The 20326-nt window shown below is 29.2% G+C and overlaps 3 protein-coding genes across 4 annotated transcripts; 1 reads left to right on the top strand and 2 right to left on the bottom strand.

Moving 5' to 3' along the window:
* Positions 1-9202: 9202 nt before the first annotated feature.
* LOC123297745 (GATA zinc finger domain-containing protein 24-like) lies at positions 9203-13758 on the bottom strand. 2 transcript variants are annotated; one of them, XM_044879509.1, is made up of 2 exons: positions 12647-13758; positions 9203-11184 (listed from the first exon to the last, which is right to left on the bottom strand). In XM_044879509.1, the coding sequence occupies exon 1, from the start codon at positions 13636-13638 to the stop codon at positions 12664-12666; it is 975 nt and encodes a 324-aa protein (XP_044735444.1). In that variant the 5' UTR covers positions 13639-13758; the 3' UTR covers positions 9203-11184; positions 12647-12663. The 2 variants fall into 2 exon arrangements, with proteins under 2 accessions (XP_044735444.1, XP_044735449.1); XM_044879514.1 differs by lacking the exon at positions 9203-11184 and having other exon boundaries at positions 12492-13106; positions 13167-13758.
* A 1883-nt stretch (positions 13759-15641) lies between these two features.
* On the bottom strand, positions 15642-17413 carry LOC123299620 (probable 28S ribosomal protein S25, mitochondrial). The gene is made up of 4 exons (XM_044881886.1): positions 17145-17413; positions 16976-17082; positions 15891-15978; positions 15642-15825 (listed from the first exon to the last, which is right to left on the bottom strand). Exons 1-4 carry the CDS (start codon positions 17279-17281, stop codon positions 15654-15656), a joined length of 504 nt encoding a protein of 167 aa, XP_044737821.1. The 5' UTR covers positions 17282-17413; the 3' UTR covers positions 15642-15653.
* On the top strand, positions 17386-19678 carry LOC123299610 (GDP-fucose protein O-fucosyltransferase 1). Its single transcript, XM_044881877.1, has 2 exons — positions 17386-17544; positions 18648-19678. The coding sequence occupies exons 1-2, from the start codon at positions 17427-17429 to the stop codon at positions 19676-19678; spliced, it is 1149 nt and encodes a 382-aa protein (XP_044737812.1). The 5' UTR covers positions 17386-17426.
* The last annotated feature ends 648 nt before the right edge of the window (positions 19679-20326 follow it).

Here is a 20326-nt window from a genome sequence, read left to right as displayed (position 1 = left end):
TGAAAGCGAAATTAAAATTGATTAAAAAACGAAGAAGTTATAAGCATTCAAAGATTTTTGCCTATCTCCTTTTAGCAAAATAAAGTTTTATAAATATTTGTTATGTATCTCTATGGTGATATCGAACAATGACGTCACTAACTTATATCTTCCTCTCTGTTTAATTAGGAATTTTAAACGTTCATATTTTGCGTACTTCTAAATATTTTTAAAAACCAACTCCACTTTTCTGTCCTTGCAGTGAGAATTCTTCACCTCACACCTGAAGTGATAGAGATAGAAGAAGTGATAGTCAACATAGCTATTGTGGAGAAATGAGGTTAGGTAACGAATAAACAACGTTTGACTTCAACCGTTTTAGACAAAATATTTATCTTCACTTTTTTTATTTTGGGAACTATAAAATATCAATTTTTACATAGTAAACTACTTTTTTTTAACTGCCTATTTTCGTTTTTCGTACCAAATTTATTCCACCATTGTAGGAGTTTAGAGGAGGGAAGTTGGGCAGTTGCCTAGGGGCGACAAATTTCTAAAATCGGTCTTTATCTTTTTAAAACAACCAACAAATTTCTTTAGATAAATGTTTTTGAAAAATAATTAAATTCCATATCATTTTGCGTTCGATTAGTCAAAAATTATAAGGTTAATAAAAAAATATTTCCAACAAAAGTTGTTTGATGCTTTAAAAAATAAGCTGGAGTAAGGGTTATTTTATTATATGATAAACTTTTGTGACATCGTTGGCAATGGTAGGGTAGATACGTTTCTTCTACTATATTGATCCATATGAACTCAGTACTGCAGATGTAAATTAGAACGGATAAAAGCTGATTAATACTAACTTGTTGAGTCATGTTTATACATGTATGTGATAAGTTTATGGTTATCTCATATATCTGTAACATTAATCGATTCACTCATAAAAAAGGTATTCTAGGAACTTTAATTGAACTATAAACGACAAATGATTCATGATTCGTGAATGATGTTCTTTTACTACAAGCAAATTAGACAATTACAATAAAGTTATAGGCTTTTAAGTTCTAAAAAGGATTTTCGGGACACATTTCGAGGAGAAGACCTCCGAATTTATTACTTTTGTTTAGAAAGAATCATTATAGGTTAGGACAGTCTTTGTCAAAGTGTCGATAACGCCCCTTCTAGGTGCTAAAGGACCACAGCAGGTGGTAAGGCTAATTTGTAATTGTCTTTTAACATTAAAAAATGTAATTTGTAATTGAAATCTTCCTACTTTGGGGGCGCTGAAGAATAGTTGATTCTCAGGGTGAGTGATAGACCAAGTAAGTTTGAGAACCTCTGGGTTGGTTAATTGAGAGGTAAGAACGAAATAAAATTTTATATTTTTGATTTGAAAGTCGTTATCTTTACCCTCAAAAATCCTTATAACCAATATTTTATCAAAATATATACAGTATGTCGCATTTAAGATGAAGACACACTCATATTTTCGTTATTTATGGGAATATTGATTTGTAATTTTGCACAATCATACAGTATCTTAAAAAATGTGACCTATCACCCTGTATGACTGTAAAAAATTATAAATAACGAAAATATGAGGGTGTCTTCATCTTAAATGCGACACAATGTACATATGAAACGATATGTTTCTTCAAGTTACACATAAGGTAAGTTTGACTACGATTAATTATGATATATAGTTAGGAATTTACTTTTCTCGAACAGTTGGCGTAAAAGGATAAAAAATCAAGTACACGAAAAAATTTTTAAATAGAAATTATTTTCGGTTACTAAACGGTTGAAACTTTACTAACATAAATCATATTCAATCACATCCAAAAGCAGCGTTTTTTTTAAATTAAATACTTATAACTATTTAAATTTTAATATTTTTATAAATCACGTGACCATACAACACGCAAATTTTACTATTTAATTACCATAAATACAAACACGTCAGGAAATTTTATTACAAAACATTGAAATAGAACTATATTTTACAAACGTGTAATCAATTATTTCTCTTAAGGCAAAAATGAATTCTATCCGCCCTTTTTTCGATTCCAAAATGTGGAAGTAAAAAATTTAACTATATAGTCATGTTTTGTCTTATTTCGTAATTGTAATTCACTCGACTAACAAAGAATCATGATGTAGTCTAAGAGTTATCATGCATTTTTATACCATGTATATATGAAATATACATAGTATATTAAGTTTAGTCCCAAGTTTGTAACTCTTAAAAATAATGATGCTAGGAAAAAAATTTTGTCATAGGTGTTCATAAAATCACCTAATTAGTCCATTTCTGTTTGTCCGTCCGTCCGTCCGTCTGTGGACACGATAACTCAAAAACGAAAAAAGATATCGAGCTGAAATTTTTACAGCGTACTCAGGACGTAAAAAGTGAGGTCAAGTTCGTAAATGAGCATCATAGGTCAATTGGGTCTTGGGTCCCAAGTACCCATCTTGTAAACCGTTAGAGATAGAACAAAAGTTTAAATGTAAAAAATGTTCCTTATCAAAAATTAAACAACTTTTGTTTGAAACATTTTTTCGCAAACATCACTGTTTACCCGTGAGGGCGCTAATTAGGCGGAAATTTTATAATATGTACTATACTTGATTATCAGTTATGTATGTGTCACATGTATGTATGTGTAATGTGATAAAGAAATCAACACTGACTATGCATGGTATTTCAACAATTAACTCAGTCAATTGTTTGTTTTCACTTGTTATATAAAACCTTGACCGTCTTCTGACAAGTCTTCTTAGTTGATGACAAGGTAAGACTTTACCTATTATTTATTTATTTACTTCAAGGACATTACTTAGTACATTCTGGGGTGTCGATCTTTTTTACATTCCGTATATGTTACTTATAAGCAGGGTGTAATAAACGTAACATCCCATGTAATATATTACACAACGATACAAAGCCTTTGTTCCTCTTCAATCCCTTTTGCAATATCAATGGCTTACGTGCCAAAGAGCATGTACAAATGTCATCATGTCAATGCCTGCGTTTAGGTGAACCAATTGCTCAGAATCGCTCGGGTAGTATCGACATTCCGATAACCAATTTGATACATGGGGTGCCGATACTAACCGAGCGATCAGTGAAAACAAACAATTGACCGTGTTAATTGTTGAAATATCATGTATAGACAGCGTAGATTACGCAATCGTTTGTTTTTTTTACGTTATATGAGTAAAAAAAGATAGTGGTGACGACTCTAGTGACATATACATAACTGATATTATTTATAATGTTATAATATGACACATACTATAATGTTCTAACCTAATTTGCGTCTTTGTGGGTAAACAATGATGTTTGGGGGAAAATGTTTCATACAAAAGTTGTTTATTTTTATATAAGGAACGTTTTTTACATTTAAACTTTTGTTCTACCTCTAACGGTTTGCAAGATGGTGGACCCATGACCCATGTTGTTCATTTACGAACTCGACCTCACTTTTTGCGTCCTCAGCAAGCTATAAAAAATTCAGTTTGATATCTCTTTTCGTTTTTAAGTTATCGTAATTCCAGACAGACAGACAACCGGAAATGGACTAATTAGGTGTTTTTATGAACAGCTATACCAAAATTTTGTTAGTAGCATCAATATTTTTAAGTGTTACAAACTTGGGACTAAACATAGTATACCTTGATATATTTCATATTTCATAAAAATTAAAATATGTATCTTAAAATTATTTTAGAAAAATAAAATTAAGAAATTTAAAAAAAAAAATACGACTTAATTTCATGAGAGATTTATTAATAGCATTTGACCAAAAATAAACTTACAACATATACACTTAAATTAAATCATGGTTCAAATATAGTTAGTTAGTTGATGGAAACACATGAATTTTTCAATGAACATATACTCAATGTCACAAAAAATGCTCGTTTTAAAACATTCTAAGTGTTACTATTATAACATAACATATGATGCGTACGCTTAGAATGTTTTAACTGTGGCACTTTTTCTGACAGTGAGTGTACATTCACTTTCACCTATTTGCATCTCTACAATAGTATTATTATAATTGTATTTCTATTAGGCACAGAGTTTAGCCCGTCTAACATGTTGAAAAGATAAGAAAATTTAATATCCGTCTCTTACTAAAAATCCAAATTTATAGAGAGCTTGTTATATTCAGTGACTTTCGCGATTATTATTATTTTCCGATACTGTTTGATGATGTCAAATCATTATCGCGATACTACTTTCTAGTATCGTCATTTGAGTGTTTCCTATTCAATCAAATCTTTAGTAAATACAAAATTCGATTTAAAAGCGTTTGAAGGAAAAAAAAGGAAGAGTGCGGTCATGTTACAAAAACAAATGTAAACGTTAAATAAATGCTTATACATATAAAATTTTATTAACTTACTTTTCTAAATCTGTATTATACATATAATCTGTTTTTGATTGCTTAAATAAATAAAAGATTGGACCATTCTAAACACATTTTTGACTCTTGACCATAGACATATAAGAACAAAACGTACGTCAGAGCATCGTTGTCTTTTTACCGAGTCTGGAATCCCCACTGAAATATAGAGATACTGGAACGCTCACTGCCTATAGCGCCCTACGAGTGGTAAGCGAGGACGGTGCAGCATGATTCGGGCGGGTATACATGTTTCTTTCTAACTCTTCTGCTCATGCGCATTGATAAAGAAAGCATGTGACATACATACATACAAGAAAGACATGTATTCGTTGTGTGCGTAGTCATGGTAGGGATAATAAAATCGATGCCAGCGCTTTAAGTGAAAAATTTTGGAGATAAAGTGGGCTGTTATGACTAATTTGCAATTATTTACATGTTAATGATATAGAAACTGTCAAATTAAAATGATTGAAAAACACTAATTAATTAAACTTAATGCATTAAAAATTGTGAAAATAAGAAATCAAATTGTACAAATATTATTTTTCAAATGTTAATTATCGTAATTATTTATTTAAATTTGTGAAACAAGAATATTAAATTTTAAATGTAAGTTTTCAATGCAATCCACACAATTATATATGCATCCATTAATTCTATAATTAAAGTAGTGTATCGTTGTCATGGAAACGAAATTCACGCTCGGAGCGAATACCCGTCATTTCCTTTCTCTGTCTCCTCGCTCTTAGCGAGCTAGAGAGCGTTCCAGTATCTCTATATTTCAGTGGGAATCCCACTTACACGATCGTCCATTACTAGCGTGGTCTATTCTTATATGTCTATGCTCTTGACATTTTTTACCTAACCTCAATTGTCTTTTTTTTTCATTATAGCCGGTTCGTCTTTATAGCTGATGTTGTTATAACAGATAGAATGGCACATCAAGTTGCAGATGGAAAATAGGACTTTCAAAGTAGTATAGCACTTCCTGAGTAACGCAGTCTTCATAAAAACATCGTTATGCGAATGATAATCATTGAATCTTGTTTCCTGTTCAAATAATCCTGAATTTCTAGTTGCCAAGAGAATACCTCCGGTATAAAATATATAGGAGGAACAAAGGTCAAATTTCACTTATTTGTCTTTAAATATAGTCTAGGTAGAACCCAAAAATCCATAGACAACAAAGTTATATAAATGTAACTGTTGTGAATTTTTAACGAAAGTGTCGACTTTTCTATTTTGTTAAGTGTGTAATCCTTAGCTACCGAATGACGTTATAATACTATAAACTTATCCCTCTCTTTCCCCACCGCATATTGCTCGCACTTTTCAAGATATTTATCATCGCTCTCCTTGCAATGCAATTATTAAACTGGGTAAATATTGTTAAACTAAAAAATAGCATCATTTTCATTCAAACTTACCTCATATTGTGCTCTTTCCCCACCGCTTATTGGGAAATAACATCATTTTCATTAAAACTTACCTCATGGCGCCGAATGAAAATACTATCAAGTTAGTAGCGAGGAATAAATATAGACTTTATGTCTCATTAAAATTCATGAGTATTTTACGAATAAACTTCGTCACTACGTTCGTGTTTCGTATAAATACTTGTAAAATATATTCATAATTTTTCCCCAACTGTAGTTGACAACCTATCTAGAAGCTAGACACTTGCTTATATCAATTCGCATGAAGATGTCATTTTAAAAAATTGCTTTAGTCCATATACACGGTACTTGATCGATACTAAAACTATCACAGATTTATTGCTCGCAAATTTTAATACCCTACACGAAGGATGGTTGACGTGTCATTTTTTCTAAAGAAAAGTTTAATGTCATAGACGGTCAAATAATTTTAACTCGTGATTATTGGGAAAATAATGATACCAAATAATATTAACTCAAAACTTTATTTACAAAAAATAATACATTTTGCAACGTCTCAGACGTGTAGTTCAAATTAAAAGATGACTTAGTACTTATAAGTGTTCTGTTGTTGCAGATTAGATGACAAATAGCTTATAATAGGGCTGTAAGATTTTACTTTTAGCAGAATGCATGCTGAACTGGAGGCATCTGAAAAAAGTTTCGGAAAGAAGTCTTTAATATTATTCATTTATGAAAATAATGGCTGGCAGGTAAATGTGCTTGGTAACGCATTCCATGTTTCCAAAATTTTGTTATTGGAATTTTTACTTACATTGCTTGTCAATCTTTGTGTTTCAATTAGTTCCAACTCTGTCCTTGTATCAATAAATTTTTGAATCCATATCGGACTAAATTGGAAATCAATCAGCTGCATTTTAAATATGCCATATTACCCATAAAAATGTAAAAGTAGACTTGATACAATAACAAAATTTGCAAGTGAAATAAAAATTGATTAAAACACGAAGAAGTTATAAGCATTCAAAGATTGTTGGCCATCTCCTTTTAGAAAAACAAAGTTTTATATATAATCCAGTGTTGCCAACCAAAAATGTGTCTAGGTGGTAGATACAATTTAAAAAGTTGGTAGATCTAATCTTTCTTTTCTTTCTTCGCAATCCACTGTGGTGTCCTTTTGTCGCTTTCGGTAGCCCAGGACCAAAACTAGATCTTTTACCTATTATTTCGATTAAACAATTTAGAATTGTTCTTCGGTAAGTGTTTAATAAATGGGGGAATAAAAACGTCGATAAAAAAACAAAGAAACATAATATTATGAGGCATAGTTACAAACATTTTCATGGAATTATATTAAAATTGTTAATTTTTGCTGTAGGTACTTAAAAAGTTGGTTGGTTTTCCTTGCGAGGTAGAAGATTTGAAAAAGATGCTCAAAGTTGATAGATCTGCTTAATAGTTGGTACAGTTGGCAATACTGAATTGTAATCTCTATGGAGATACCAAGCAATGACTCCACTAAACTATACCTTCCTTTTTTTTTCAAAAACCAATTTCACTTTTCTGCCTATCCAGTGAGAATCATTCAGCTGAAGTGATAAGCTGATGTCTTTGCTTTCTAATGAAACAAAAAATGTGTTTTACTTTTAGGATACTCTGTATTACTCATTCTAACATAAATGATTCAAAAATAAGTCAAAAAAGAAGTAAAAATACCCCACCCTTTACTAGGAACTAGGAAATATTTACAATAAAATAATTCCCCAATTACGTTTTTTACCAAATAATAAAACAAATTTAAATTTGAACGTCAATAAGAAACACTAAACATAAAATTATTACTCATGGAAAATCCCCAAAAAAAAAATTATAAATATTCATAATACATAGCATACCAACCTATCTAATCGCACCAAGATGAAAGGTCAAGTTAATATGAAATAATAAAAACAGAATAATTCTTTGAAAAATTCATTTTTTTATTTTAACAATTAAAATGAAAAACTAAAAATTTGTATCGAATAATTTATAAATATAAAATTCATATCATAAATTACAAACAAAAAAAATGATGTAGAAGAATGTTTTCCAAAAACAATATTTTTCTAGATAAAATAATAGTTTACATAAAAGAAATATTTAATAAGTTACAAAAAAAAATCATAAAATATTCAAAAATAATATTAACAACTATTTTTTTTTTTAAACAAGAAAACAAAAAATCATATGCTTCTAAATTTCTTATATTGAGCACAAATTAAATGGTTGATCGTGGTTAGAAAAATCTTCGCTCTTATTTCAACGACGATTTCTTTGTAAATTTAGCACCCACTAACGGGCGTACTTTTTCTGTGCTAAATTTACAGAGAGGCGTGGCTTTTAAAAAAGTTTGGACGCAGCGGAGTATTTTCTAACCACGACCATTTAAGTTACATAATCGATTCCAGTTCACACTAAATTTTTTATGCAATGACGTCACTGGGGCAATGGATCGCCATATTGTATTACACAATAGAGATCAGCTGATTAAGAAACAGTAAGCTCGCTGAGTCCAGCATGTCTTCGCACACCAACTTACTTTGTTTGCTTTACGACGCTGCAATGAAGCAATCGTGGAATCAATGTTCATACTTTGTACTTGTTGAAGACTTTTTATTATATGCACCAAACAAACCTGAAGACGATTTTGGGACCGAATTTGATGCTAAAAACTATCGTCAAGTATGAAACAATATATTCAAAAGGGGTTTTATTTAAGTTATAATTTTAAAAAATAAATTCATTTATGTTTAAATATGAGTTTGGGCCTATGGAGGCGTGATTGACTAAAATAAAGCGTAATTTGAAGTCAAATTTTCGACCTTTTTATCAAGCAGTCGGAGGGTATAATGGTAATAACACAACGAATGTTAGTTTATAAGAATTCTAACAAATTTCCACGCCATTATCCCAACAGTTTTCGTATCACTCACTCTCTATGCTTTATTCCAGTCAGTCACGGTGCTTATTATGCCCGAACTTATTGGTATCAAACTAGCTTTAAGCCAAAATCATGGTGATCAAAAATTATAACTTTAAAAAAATCCGCTTCCATTTGTAATCAATTTAAGAAATATTTCATCACTTTTTCTTTTCATTTTGATTGTAAAATTTGCATTTTCTTTTTTTTCTGTAAAATCTACAATAATTTTGTGTATTTTTTTATATAAAAAAAAATTTTTTTGTTTCCAAAAACAATAAAAAGAAAAACAATACTTTATATGGAATAATTAATTAACAATTATTATTAATTAAGAGACAATTTATATACAAATTCAAAAATACACTATACCATAATTAATTTATTTTTTATTAAATTACAATAAATTTTTTATATATAAAAATATAATTACAATTATTTCATTTTATTTTTTAATATCAACTTTGTGTCAACCATATTTAGTTTTATCTGTCTATGTAGCGTTCAAACATAAAATAAAATGTCGTTCATATACCTATTGTTTGGTCAAAAATAAAAAATTATAAATTATTCAAATAAGTTTACAAACATACGTAGTTTGGGTATGATTCATAAAATCCGTGTCTGAATGCTACTTTCAAGGTAACAGAACAGATATCTTCTCTTGTACAGACATGTTTTATAAATTTATAGAACACTTTATTGTAAGGAAGATAAACTACCTACCTGAGAGAGTTTTGATAACAATTTTTTAGGCAGTATTATTATTAGTATTTTTGAAATGGGTCATCATAAAATTATAAGATCCCTAATATATTATAAAATCGAAAGTCAGTTTGAATGTTTGTTTAGTTTATTACGCTTTCACGCAAAACCTATTGACTGGATTTGAATGAAACTTTACAATAAAATAGCTTATACATCAGAATACTGAATGACAGGCAGTTACCCACCCGTTTCGCTGGAAAATTTCTATTTTAAAAGCATAGATTAAATAGTTTGTATATGATGAAAAATCTTTCAAGTGTTATGGAAGGCAGTTAAGTGGGGCAAGGGAAGTGAAGACTTTAACACAAAACGTGCGGGTAGCTTAAGGTTTTTTTGGCGTATAATTTTAGAATCACTGACAAGAATACTTATTTACAGTATAGCGGCCTTTTTTTATACGAGAATATTGACAGTTGGAATTTCGAAATAGCCAGGGTCTAATTGGTTTTAAAGAAAACCTCGAAAAATTTTAATTACGTCATATTCTTAAGATTGCAACGCAATTAAAAACTATACCAACTTAGTTACAACAATATAAGTTACACTGTGATACTACTTTTTTAATTTTACTCCAAGAAATGCTGCTATACTTAATTCATTAATTCCAAGTTAGCGGGAATATTTGTACTGATGGCGATAAAAAACTTTTAAGATAAAAATATGACATGTTTCGGCTAATATAGATTTTTTCGAAATATGTTCATTATAATTACGTGTAACAGTAAATTAATAGAAATTCGTATCGAATAAAGGAATTCCATTTTATGGATTAATCGTAAATTAATCTAACTGTATAAATTTCCATTAAAATTCCCCGGACAAGCCATCCTATGACAAAACATTGATAATCGCACACTAGACTACAAAAAATGTCTGGCTATTTAGTAGAATGATTACAAATGTATATCTTAACTGATAAGAGATAAAAGAACAAGATTTAATATATTTGTAATTGTTTTTTCATTTGAATTCTACAAAGTTTTTTAAAAAGTGATTTCAAAAAGATATATTAAAATTTCAACAAAATCAATTCAGTAATTTTAAGTTTGTTATCTTACCATTATTATCTTATCTTAAAATATTGCAGTATCAATTTTAAGTGAATTCAAAAAAATTACTAAATAATTTTAACGTAAGAATTTCTATAAATTAAGCCATATGTTTAGTTCCCCTTGGAGTAATTTATTTAAAATACAAAACTTATATAGTCTATAATAAATAATCTGGCCAGTGGTTCTCAATAGCTCTATAGTTAAGAAAAGACCGTTTTCTCTATCAATATCTTAGAAAACTTCACTATTATTAAGTAAAAATTGAAACTTTTATGTTTCCCTAACGTTAACTCTTCGAAGAGGTTGAAAAAAATTAAGGATACAGAAAAAATCTTATAAAAAAGGAACCGATTATCGATTTACCATTTCAAAATCTAAAAAATACTACTATGTATTTACAAAATAAAAATTGTATCATGTGATGAAAGCTTTATATATTAACGAATTTTATTTTTTTGTAAATAATTAAGTAATAACAATAACTTGTAAACAGCATTTGATATAATAAATAATATGGGGTTGCATCAACACAGGTGTTTTTCAAGTTTCAACCTGTTTATTATTCCAACGGTTTTTCATTCGGTTAAATTAATTGAATCGAATCGAAGAGGCTAATGTAAAAAAAGAGCACAATTGTATTACGTAACAAAAATATTTAAAAAATAATAATAATGTTCAATTTATATGAAATAGAGAATTACGATTAAAATAAACATATCAATTATACAGAATGTTCAATTTACATCTAGGCATATTAATATTACGAGTATGACAGTACATGCATTAAGCAATGCATCTAAATAAGAGATATTATAGGTGTTATATGAAATTGTAAGAGTGACTTGTATCGTGGCTTATTTGTTGTAGTTCATCTATTCAACTAAGAATCTCCCACTCTCCAAGCGTCTTACAACTATTTCAACGCATATCGAAGATTCAACACATGTATATAATACCTCTGACTTAGATGCATTGCTTAACGCATGTATTCGGTCATACTCGTGATATTTATATGCCTAGATGTAAATCAAACATTCTGTATAAAATAAAAAGTCTATCTCTCACACAACACACTCAAAAAAAAAATACGTTCACAAAAGCCGAAGTCAATGATTTCACCCGAGAATTACACATCGTCATTCGGCTTATAATAATAATGCTGAATCAATCATATACATATTTTTATATCTTTGTCTGTTACATGCTTAAATATATATATGTCGCTTTCATTTAACAAACAAAGATAAAACATATACATGATACAAGGTGATGACATCATTGAGCGCATTACAAAGGCAGATAAAACTGAAGTTGATCTTTTTTTTTTTGTAAAGAATTGTATATATACATATTTTTTAACAAAAATGGCATTAAAAAACATTACGTGTCTTTCATTTCACTTTAAAATAAAGCACTCAATTGAAATTCTGGCTATTGGTCTGCAAAAAATAATTTCGCAACTTACACAAAGGGTCATGAAATAAAATCGTCACGTAAAAGTTTAATGACGCCCCTGTATTAGTATTCTGCTGCACCGTTTTTTGTCATATAACAATGGAATTTAAGAACTTTTATCACAAAATTATAAAAAAAACAAAAAAAACAAATTGAGATCTTAAAATTGAACAAAAAAAAATCTGTTTTGGGGAAGTGTTCAAGGTAAACAAGTGAAAGAAAACTTTGGCCTTAGAAATAAATTATTTTAAAATGACGGCGCTCTCTGTAGTTTTTTCAAATAAATTATCAACTAATTAAAAAACACTTGAATTTTAAGCATTTTTTTTGATCCGCTCGCATCACTCACAAAAATAACACATTTTTCATTTTTTATTTTTAAGCAAATTTCAGTTCATCTGAAAAATGCTTCAAGAATAATTATTTTTTTTCAAAAAAAAAAATAACTAAACTTTTTTCAGTATGTTTTATTTTATTTATTTTTTAATTAACTGGTTGAAAAGGCACAATTGTTTCAACACAAATTAAAATCAGGTACTGATTGTGTGTGAGTGTTGCCGTTCCAAGACAAAAGCGGCAATTTCAAAATTTATACAAAAAAAAAGTAATTTTTTTTACCTAAATGAAAATTAAATTTAAACCGTCATTGCTAAAAATGAAGGCATCGGTTGTAAAACGTCACTATTATCCTTTGCTTGTGTCGAACACTGATCTAACGATAATTTTGAGTCATCCTCACACATACCACTCATTTCTGGAAAATTAGCAAAACTAAAAATTGAAACTAACGAACTAAGTCTATCGATTTCCATTGACGGTGGCGAAACGATTAGTTTATCGTCTGTTGGTGATAGTCGACTGGTTGAGGGTTCAGATAAAAAATCAGATTCGTCTAAAAATGTAAAATCTGTTTCGGATGTTGATGAAGAAGAAGAGGAGGGGGGCGAACTTTCTTCGATGTAAGATTTCGATCTCTTTGGTAAAATTGATAAAACAGCTTCTTCTACCTCCCATTCGCTATGTCTTCGTTTTAAGTTATTATTATTCGTTTCTGGCTTTTCAGTGGCATCATTTTTATCTAAATTTAAATAAGTTAATTCAATATGTGCCTGATATGAAGGTGGATTTTTGTATTCACCTGTCGAAGACGTACTTTCAACAGATGTCGCAATTTGTGTATTATCGCGCCATTGTTCGCTTGTAATGTCATTTAATAATTTTTCACTATTATCTGTAGTACTATCAATTGAATGATTATCAATAACTGGTAATTCATAATCATCACTAGTTTTCTCAACGCTATCATCACTCACTGTTGTTGTAATGTCATCACTTAATTTATTTAATTCACTATTATTTTCATCATCGTTCTGATTATCAACATTATTTAAATTCCATTTATAAAATGGTGATTCTTGTATATTTGAATTAATTTTATTGCCACCGCCATGAACAAATTGATATGCTTCTTCCATAAAAATATATCGTGCTTTGTGTAAAACTGTTGCAACAAGTAAATTTTTATGAAGGCTAACACCACCACGGCTTGCCCTGGATTGTGCAATTTTTGACAAGGATATTCCAATTAATTTATGTGCTTCAGCAGACATTTTTTTTTATATTAATAAAACAAACACTTTTACACTAATTTTGATTAATTACACTGTTTTATAAATTTAATGTATATTATTAATATTAGTAACACTAATAGAACACGTCACCAGCGTACAATCACCAAACTTATATTAAAATGAAAGACGCACTTTACTGCTCTTTATTATAATCTTTATAGTGTGACGTCACGACCTAATATTTTATTCTCATCCAATCACTAAATAGTAAAATGATTCGATTTAATTCCAAGGTCTACGATTGATAGCACCACCTGCTAAACAAATATTTATAATTTATCGGTATTTATCAAGCGGGTTTTTTAAAATGATTTTATAAAATAATCATTTAGAAGTTAAAAAATATTTAAAACCTTTAAAATCGCTCTCAAAATTAATTTATGAGATATCTAATTATGAAAACTTAGAAATGAAACATAAGAATCACAATTACTTTTGAGTATTCAATCCAAGTTTACTAAATTCTATTTTCTGTGAACATATTAAAAAATGTCAAAAATTACTTGTCAACCTTTCTATTTATAGACAAAAAAGAAAGAAAAGATTTTTGTCCCAAAAGGAAATAAAGCTGAAATTGAAGTAGTTTTGTCCCATGTAGCTACAAAATTTACATATTTGATTGAAATATTTTCAGCAATTCTACAAAAACAAAGAAATCTGGTTTCTAAATTCCCAAAATATTCGAAATATATAAAACAAATTGAATGTCGAATTCATGTAAATTAGTCACTTATATTTTTCAAAAATCTGCATTCTTAATAATTTTTTAAAACTACTATTTATAAGTACTGAACTAGATTAATCATTATAAACCTTTGTCCCGTGGATAGGCTATAGGCATCAAATAAAATAATCCAAATCCATTTTTTATTTAGTAGGTATATATCGTTACAAATTGGAGAGGTAACACCTGCTTTTCCAAGTTCTCTTCCAACTTCTAGTAGAAATGAATTATATTATAACCACAGATTACACGTAGAATATTTGGACAGAAAAATATATAACAATACCAATGTTTTTATTTTTGGTCAGAGTAAATAGAAATCGATTTACAATTACAATATATCTTTATGTCTATACTAACGAAAATCGCGATAGAGTAGACATATTAAAAATTATCCTAAGAAATTTGAGAAATTTCTATAATTTATTATCAAACAATATGTAAAAGTGTTAAAAATACAGATCAGTGATATAAATACATAAGTCATGTTTACTTGCCATATTTGCTCCACGACTATTCACTGCATCGGCTTATGGTTTTAATGGATGATAGTCTTTGATCACCCAATGATAATAATAAAAGTAAAAAGTTGGTATCAGTATCTGTCCATGGGTGGTGAAAATCTTGTTATAGTTTTATATTCTTACATTTAAATATTTTGAGAATAAAGCAATGGCTCAAAATATCTGTTGGTGGGTGGAATGCTAGAATGTACTAGAAAGGATTTAGGAATGGAACATCTACGGACATTACAACTAGTTCTTTCCAATATTCGAGAACTTTATACGATATAATATTAATATTTCTTAAATTTTTGAAATTTCTAAATAACTTAAAAAGTTGCAACTTTACTAGAATATCTTTAAGCTTTCATTGTTGAGTAAATGAGTATATATTAAATTCAAATCGATATATCGTAATATACCTATCAAACTGATGTATATTCAAAAATCAACCCAATAAAATTCGACCTGGGTACTTGCATTGGCTTTGCATAACTGATAATACACGAGTTTACTATATATATATCAAGGTTCTTTTTTGGGTTTAGAAAAATTTATAAGCCTTTGAAGACGGCGATTTATAATTATTTTATTAGAAAGAGATTAAAGAAACTTCCGTTGAGGAATATTTCATTGAAGAATGATTAATATTTCATTAAATCGGATAGATAAGAATAAAAATAAAATACATATTTTCTTATTAAATAACAGGAATCTATTGATTTATAAACATAAATTATAATTCTAAATTAAACAAGTTATTTTTATTAATTAGCTGGATTTTTATGTTTTCCTCTCATATGCATTGGTAAAGGAATAACAGCAGGGCATGGTACTTGTCCAGGAATTTCACACATACAAAAACGATCGCATCCAATTCCAAAGTTTGCTGGATTGTCTTTTTTCTCTTTCTGTTGAGCTTCTTTTGCTAATACATCCCTAAAAAATTAAAATTTAATTTGTTTATTTATTTAAACTAAAATTTAAAAAACACAATCACATACTCTGATTTGCCAATAACTCGTAGTAAATGTGCTAAAACTTCATCTCGCGATTTACTATCAATATCAATCAGCATTTGTTCACCACTTTCTAAATTATATAAAAAACAGAGTGTTATTAATTTATTAATAAAAAAATAGATAATTTAATAATTTATAAGAATTGAATTTTTTAAATTTATTTTGAACTAAGCTTATCTAGCTTTAATTGGATTGAGTTACGCCTATAAGTTCTATGTCACCACCATCCTGGGTAGACTTTTTTGGTAGCTCACGTTAAAAGAATTATTTTTAACAGTTCTAGGTAATGGTAATACCAGGAATCATGTTAAAAAAGATGCTCCTACATGTAAAAGTAAGTATAAGCACCATGGGGTCAGTTTTGCGCGGTATGGGTGAGAATCGAATGTTTCACCCCTTGGTGTCTCACCAAGGGGTGAGTTGGTAGCTTCGGTACTGGAAGTTAAAAAAAAATTTTTATGTCCCGTCAATTTCCGAAGCTGTACGTGATTTATTTCTGTACGGCATTTATGTAAATCGCTTCAAATACTTATGCAGAGTTAGTATCCAGCAATGCCGTACATATTTGCTGGTGCAGAGGTGATACACCAAGGTGTATGACATTCAAATTCTCACTTGTGCCGCGTAAAGTTGATGAGCTTTATACAGGGTGGCCAAATTATAAGTTCATCAAATGGTAGATAACGTTAAAATAATGACAATTTAAAAGAATACACTCATAACCGTAATATTAAGTGAATATTGCCAAAATGGCTGCTTAGAAAGAGTGGATATTTTTTGCAAGGTACAGCCCAAGCATGGGGTATAGCACAACGTTAACGAGGCGCAATAATTTGTGATTTTGCATTTAAGTTGGTCTCAAAAAGAAAATAATCAAGTATACTCATTTATAATGGTGTAGTGAAATTAAAGATTTATCCCTAAAATAACGTTCGGAAAATGGGGTTAACATTCAATGGGAGTAAATTTTATTTACCTATCCAATAATAAAATTTTTTTTAAAACGTAATGGAATAATATTTTCGCAATCAAATTAGATTTAACGACTTAAATCAATTTTATCTTACCATAATAAGCTCGAATAAATGGACTTGGAGTTAAGTTTTTAAATGTTATTACTTGTACACTTGGATTTTTATATTGAAGCTGAGGTAAATTCCAAAAAACAAATTGTCTATAAAATAATGGAAATTATCAAATATTTACTATAATATATTATCTAATAAATGTTGTTACCTAGCCCCTTCATGATGTGTTCCATGAGTATTGTAATTAATACTAAAAATTTTGATTTGATCTTTCAAAACTAATTTACCAGCTTCTAAATATTGCAATGTTCTCCGTACAGGAGCTTTTCCTTTCATAAACGGCATATTTAATCAATAATTAAATGTTTTGTTTATATTTTTTTAGGGTTATTATTGATTAATTTCCTTAAATTTTTTATGATATTCAAGAACAAACTGTGTGTGTTTATCAGAACGTACAGTTTGATGGTGACGGTGTTAACATAACCTAATGAGATTTAAAATGATCTCATTTTTAATTTTTAATTTTTTAGTTATATGTAGTTTTAATTTAGTTTTTAATATTTATTCTGAAAATGTTGGATATGTTTTATATTGTCCATGTATGGGTAAGGATTTATTCAATTTTTATGCATGTAATTTATGAATACCGGGTGAAAATTTTCCCGCATGGAAAAATTAGGGGTTCAGGCTATTATTTTTAAAAATTTTAAATAATTAAAAAAATAAATTGTTTAAATAGTCATTGTCATTAAATAAATTGATGTATCTAAATTGGTATATTTGTTTTTCATGAAAATTATTGTAAGAAAGTTACGACTTTATGGTTACCATAGAAACCAATCTCACAAAAACAAAACAATGCTACGATTTTTCAATTATCTACACTTTTTTTTCTAATTAAATTAGCTTATGGAACGGTATTCATGTATAAGTAAAAAAATTTAAACAAACTCTATTCAAATTATAAAATTGATAAAAATTTCGTTTTCTTAGACCCCTCTTTTCCCTTTTGTCTGGCTGGTTTAATTTTCTTTAACTTCCTAATAAATATAACGTTACAATTGCTAAATCATCGCCCCCTCCCGATAAATGTTCTAAAATTTTGGGAAAACCAACAAGTTGTGTAAAACTGGTTTGCAAATAACCCCTTCTCTCCCATCACATTTGTCGCTAAGCAAATACATCTGTTTCCTCCTATTTGGGGGGCTAATTTTGTTCATGTAAATCTGCCTCAATCTATCGTACTTAAAAGATAAAAGTATGAAATTTAAAATTTCTTAGTCTCTTTACAGTTTAAAATCGGGGCAGATTCGCCAAAAAATTCCATCTAAATTGTAAATATGGAATAAAGTCAATTTTCTATCGATCTGAAGTGCAAACAATTTCTTTATAAACTAAGAACCACTATCAAAAATTGTAAATCCTTCCCTGATCGAAATTATTTGATATTTTTTAGAGAGCCATCAGCAAGCCTAGGTAGGTTTTTGAAATGTGCTAACTTGCCGATAATAAATTTAATAATAATTTTACCGAAATATATAATTTTCATAAGAAAGTTGCGATCGTAACTTTTCTTGCTCTGATCGAGTGATTTCCTTGCGCTGGACTCTGCTTTATTGCAAATCTAATGGCTACCACTTCAACGCTACTTTCATAGAAATATATCGAAGAAATAAATTAAGTTGAATTGTATTTTACTATGTTTTAGGACGCTTTGGGAATCAAGCTGATCAATTTTTAGGAGCTCTTGGTTTCGCAAAAGGTATTGGTCGAACACTCGTGTTACCTCCATGGGTTGAATATCGATATGGCGAATCAAAGTCTATTCAAGTTCCATTTGACACATACTTCCAAGTTGAACCACTTCAAGAATATATTCCAGTAATGACAATGGAACAATTCATGGAAAAATTGGCACCTACAATATGGCCACCAAATAAACGTATTTCATTTTGTTATATTCCACGTGGTGGTACTGGAAATTGTAATGCAAAAGAAGGCAGCCCATTTGGACCATTTTGGGATACATTTGAAGTGGATTTTGTTGGCTCAGAATTTTATGAGCCGTTACATTACGATACGTATCATAGGAGCATGGCAAAACAATGGATAGCAAAGTATCCAATTGATAAATGGCCTGTACTTGCTTTTACTGGAGCACCTGGTAGTTTTCCGGTTCAATTGGAAAATCGTCATTTACATAAATATTTAAAGTGGAGTTCAAATATTTTAGAACAAGCTGAAAAATTTGTGAAAGAAAATTTACCAAAAGGGGCGTTTGTTGGAATACATTTAAGAAATGGCATCGATTGGATGAGAGCTTGTGAACATGTGAATCATAGTCCGAATTTATTTTCTGCTCCACAATGTTTAGGATATCGAAATGAAAAGGGAGTTGCTACTCATGAAATGTGCCTTACATCGAGGGACGTAATCATACGACAATTGAAACGATTATTGAAGAAAATGAAAGAGGTGAAATCAGTATTCGTTGCATCCGATCATAATCATATGATAGAGGATTTTAATAAACATTTACGGCGTATGAATGTTTCTGTTCATAAATTACCCGAAAGTAATCCGCATGTTGAGCTAGCAATTTTAGGATTATCAAATCATTTCATCGGAAATTGTATATCGTCATTTTCAGCGTTTGTGAAACGTGAACGAGATACTATGAATTTACCATCATCATTCTGGGCATTTCCGAATGAAAAGATTTTTCGTGATGAATTATGATAATTAAATATTTGCATTTAATAATCAGTATTTTTTACTATATTTATAATTTTATACATAAATAAAATAAACCAAAGCTTTTTTATTTATACATTTCTCTCAAATCATTTTTTTATCCTCGCAGTCATTTTACTAGTTTTACTAATAAGAACTTGAAACTTGCCGTTTCATAAAAATTTATATAAACCTTCATTTCGAATAACATTAAAACCCTGCAATGATTCCATAAAACTGTATTTTTATAAATTGCCCACTTAAACCTAGAAGTATTTCGCGGAACGTAAAACCTAAAATCTCTTATTGTAAATCGATCATGGCGAATCGATCGGTTATATTTTTAGCTTCCGGTTTTATTGGACATGAGTAGACGTGAGTTATTCAGACACTTTCTCATAATTGGTATTCATCCATTGGTCTCATATTGATAAGAGATAGAAAGAAGCACGCTATAAATTAAAAAGTTGTTCTTTGCAAATTAACCAACAACTTTTCTCGAAAAACGAATTCATTCGATAGAAATCGACTAAACTATCTTATAATTTTGTGGAAACAATCTCTGCCATTTGTATTCGTTTTTCGATAGAAAATTTCTTACAAGAGTGTTAAGTTATTTTAAAAGATCAATTTTCTAACAAAATATACAATGTA

Source organism: Chrysoperla carnea, chromosome 1, assembly GCF_905475395.1.
Source record: "Chrysoperla carnea chromosome 1, inChrCarn1.1, whole genome shotgun sequence".
Classification (NCBI taxonomy): Eukaryota; Metazoa; Arthropoda; class Insecta; order Neuroptera; family Chrysopidae; genus Chrysoperla; species Chrysoperla carnea.
Note: the sequence above shows the minus strand (reverse complement) of the source record. Positions and strands in the feature narration are given on the sequence as shown.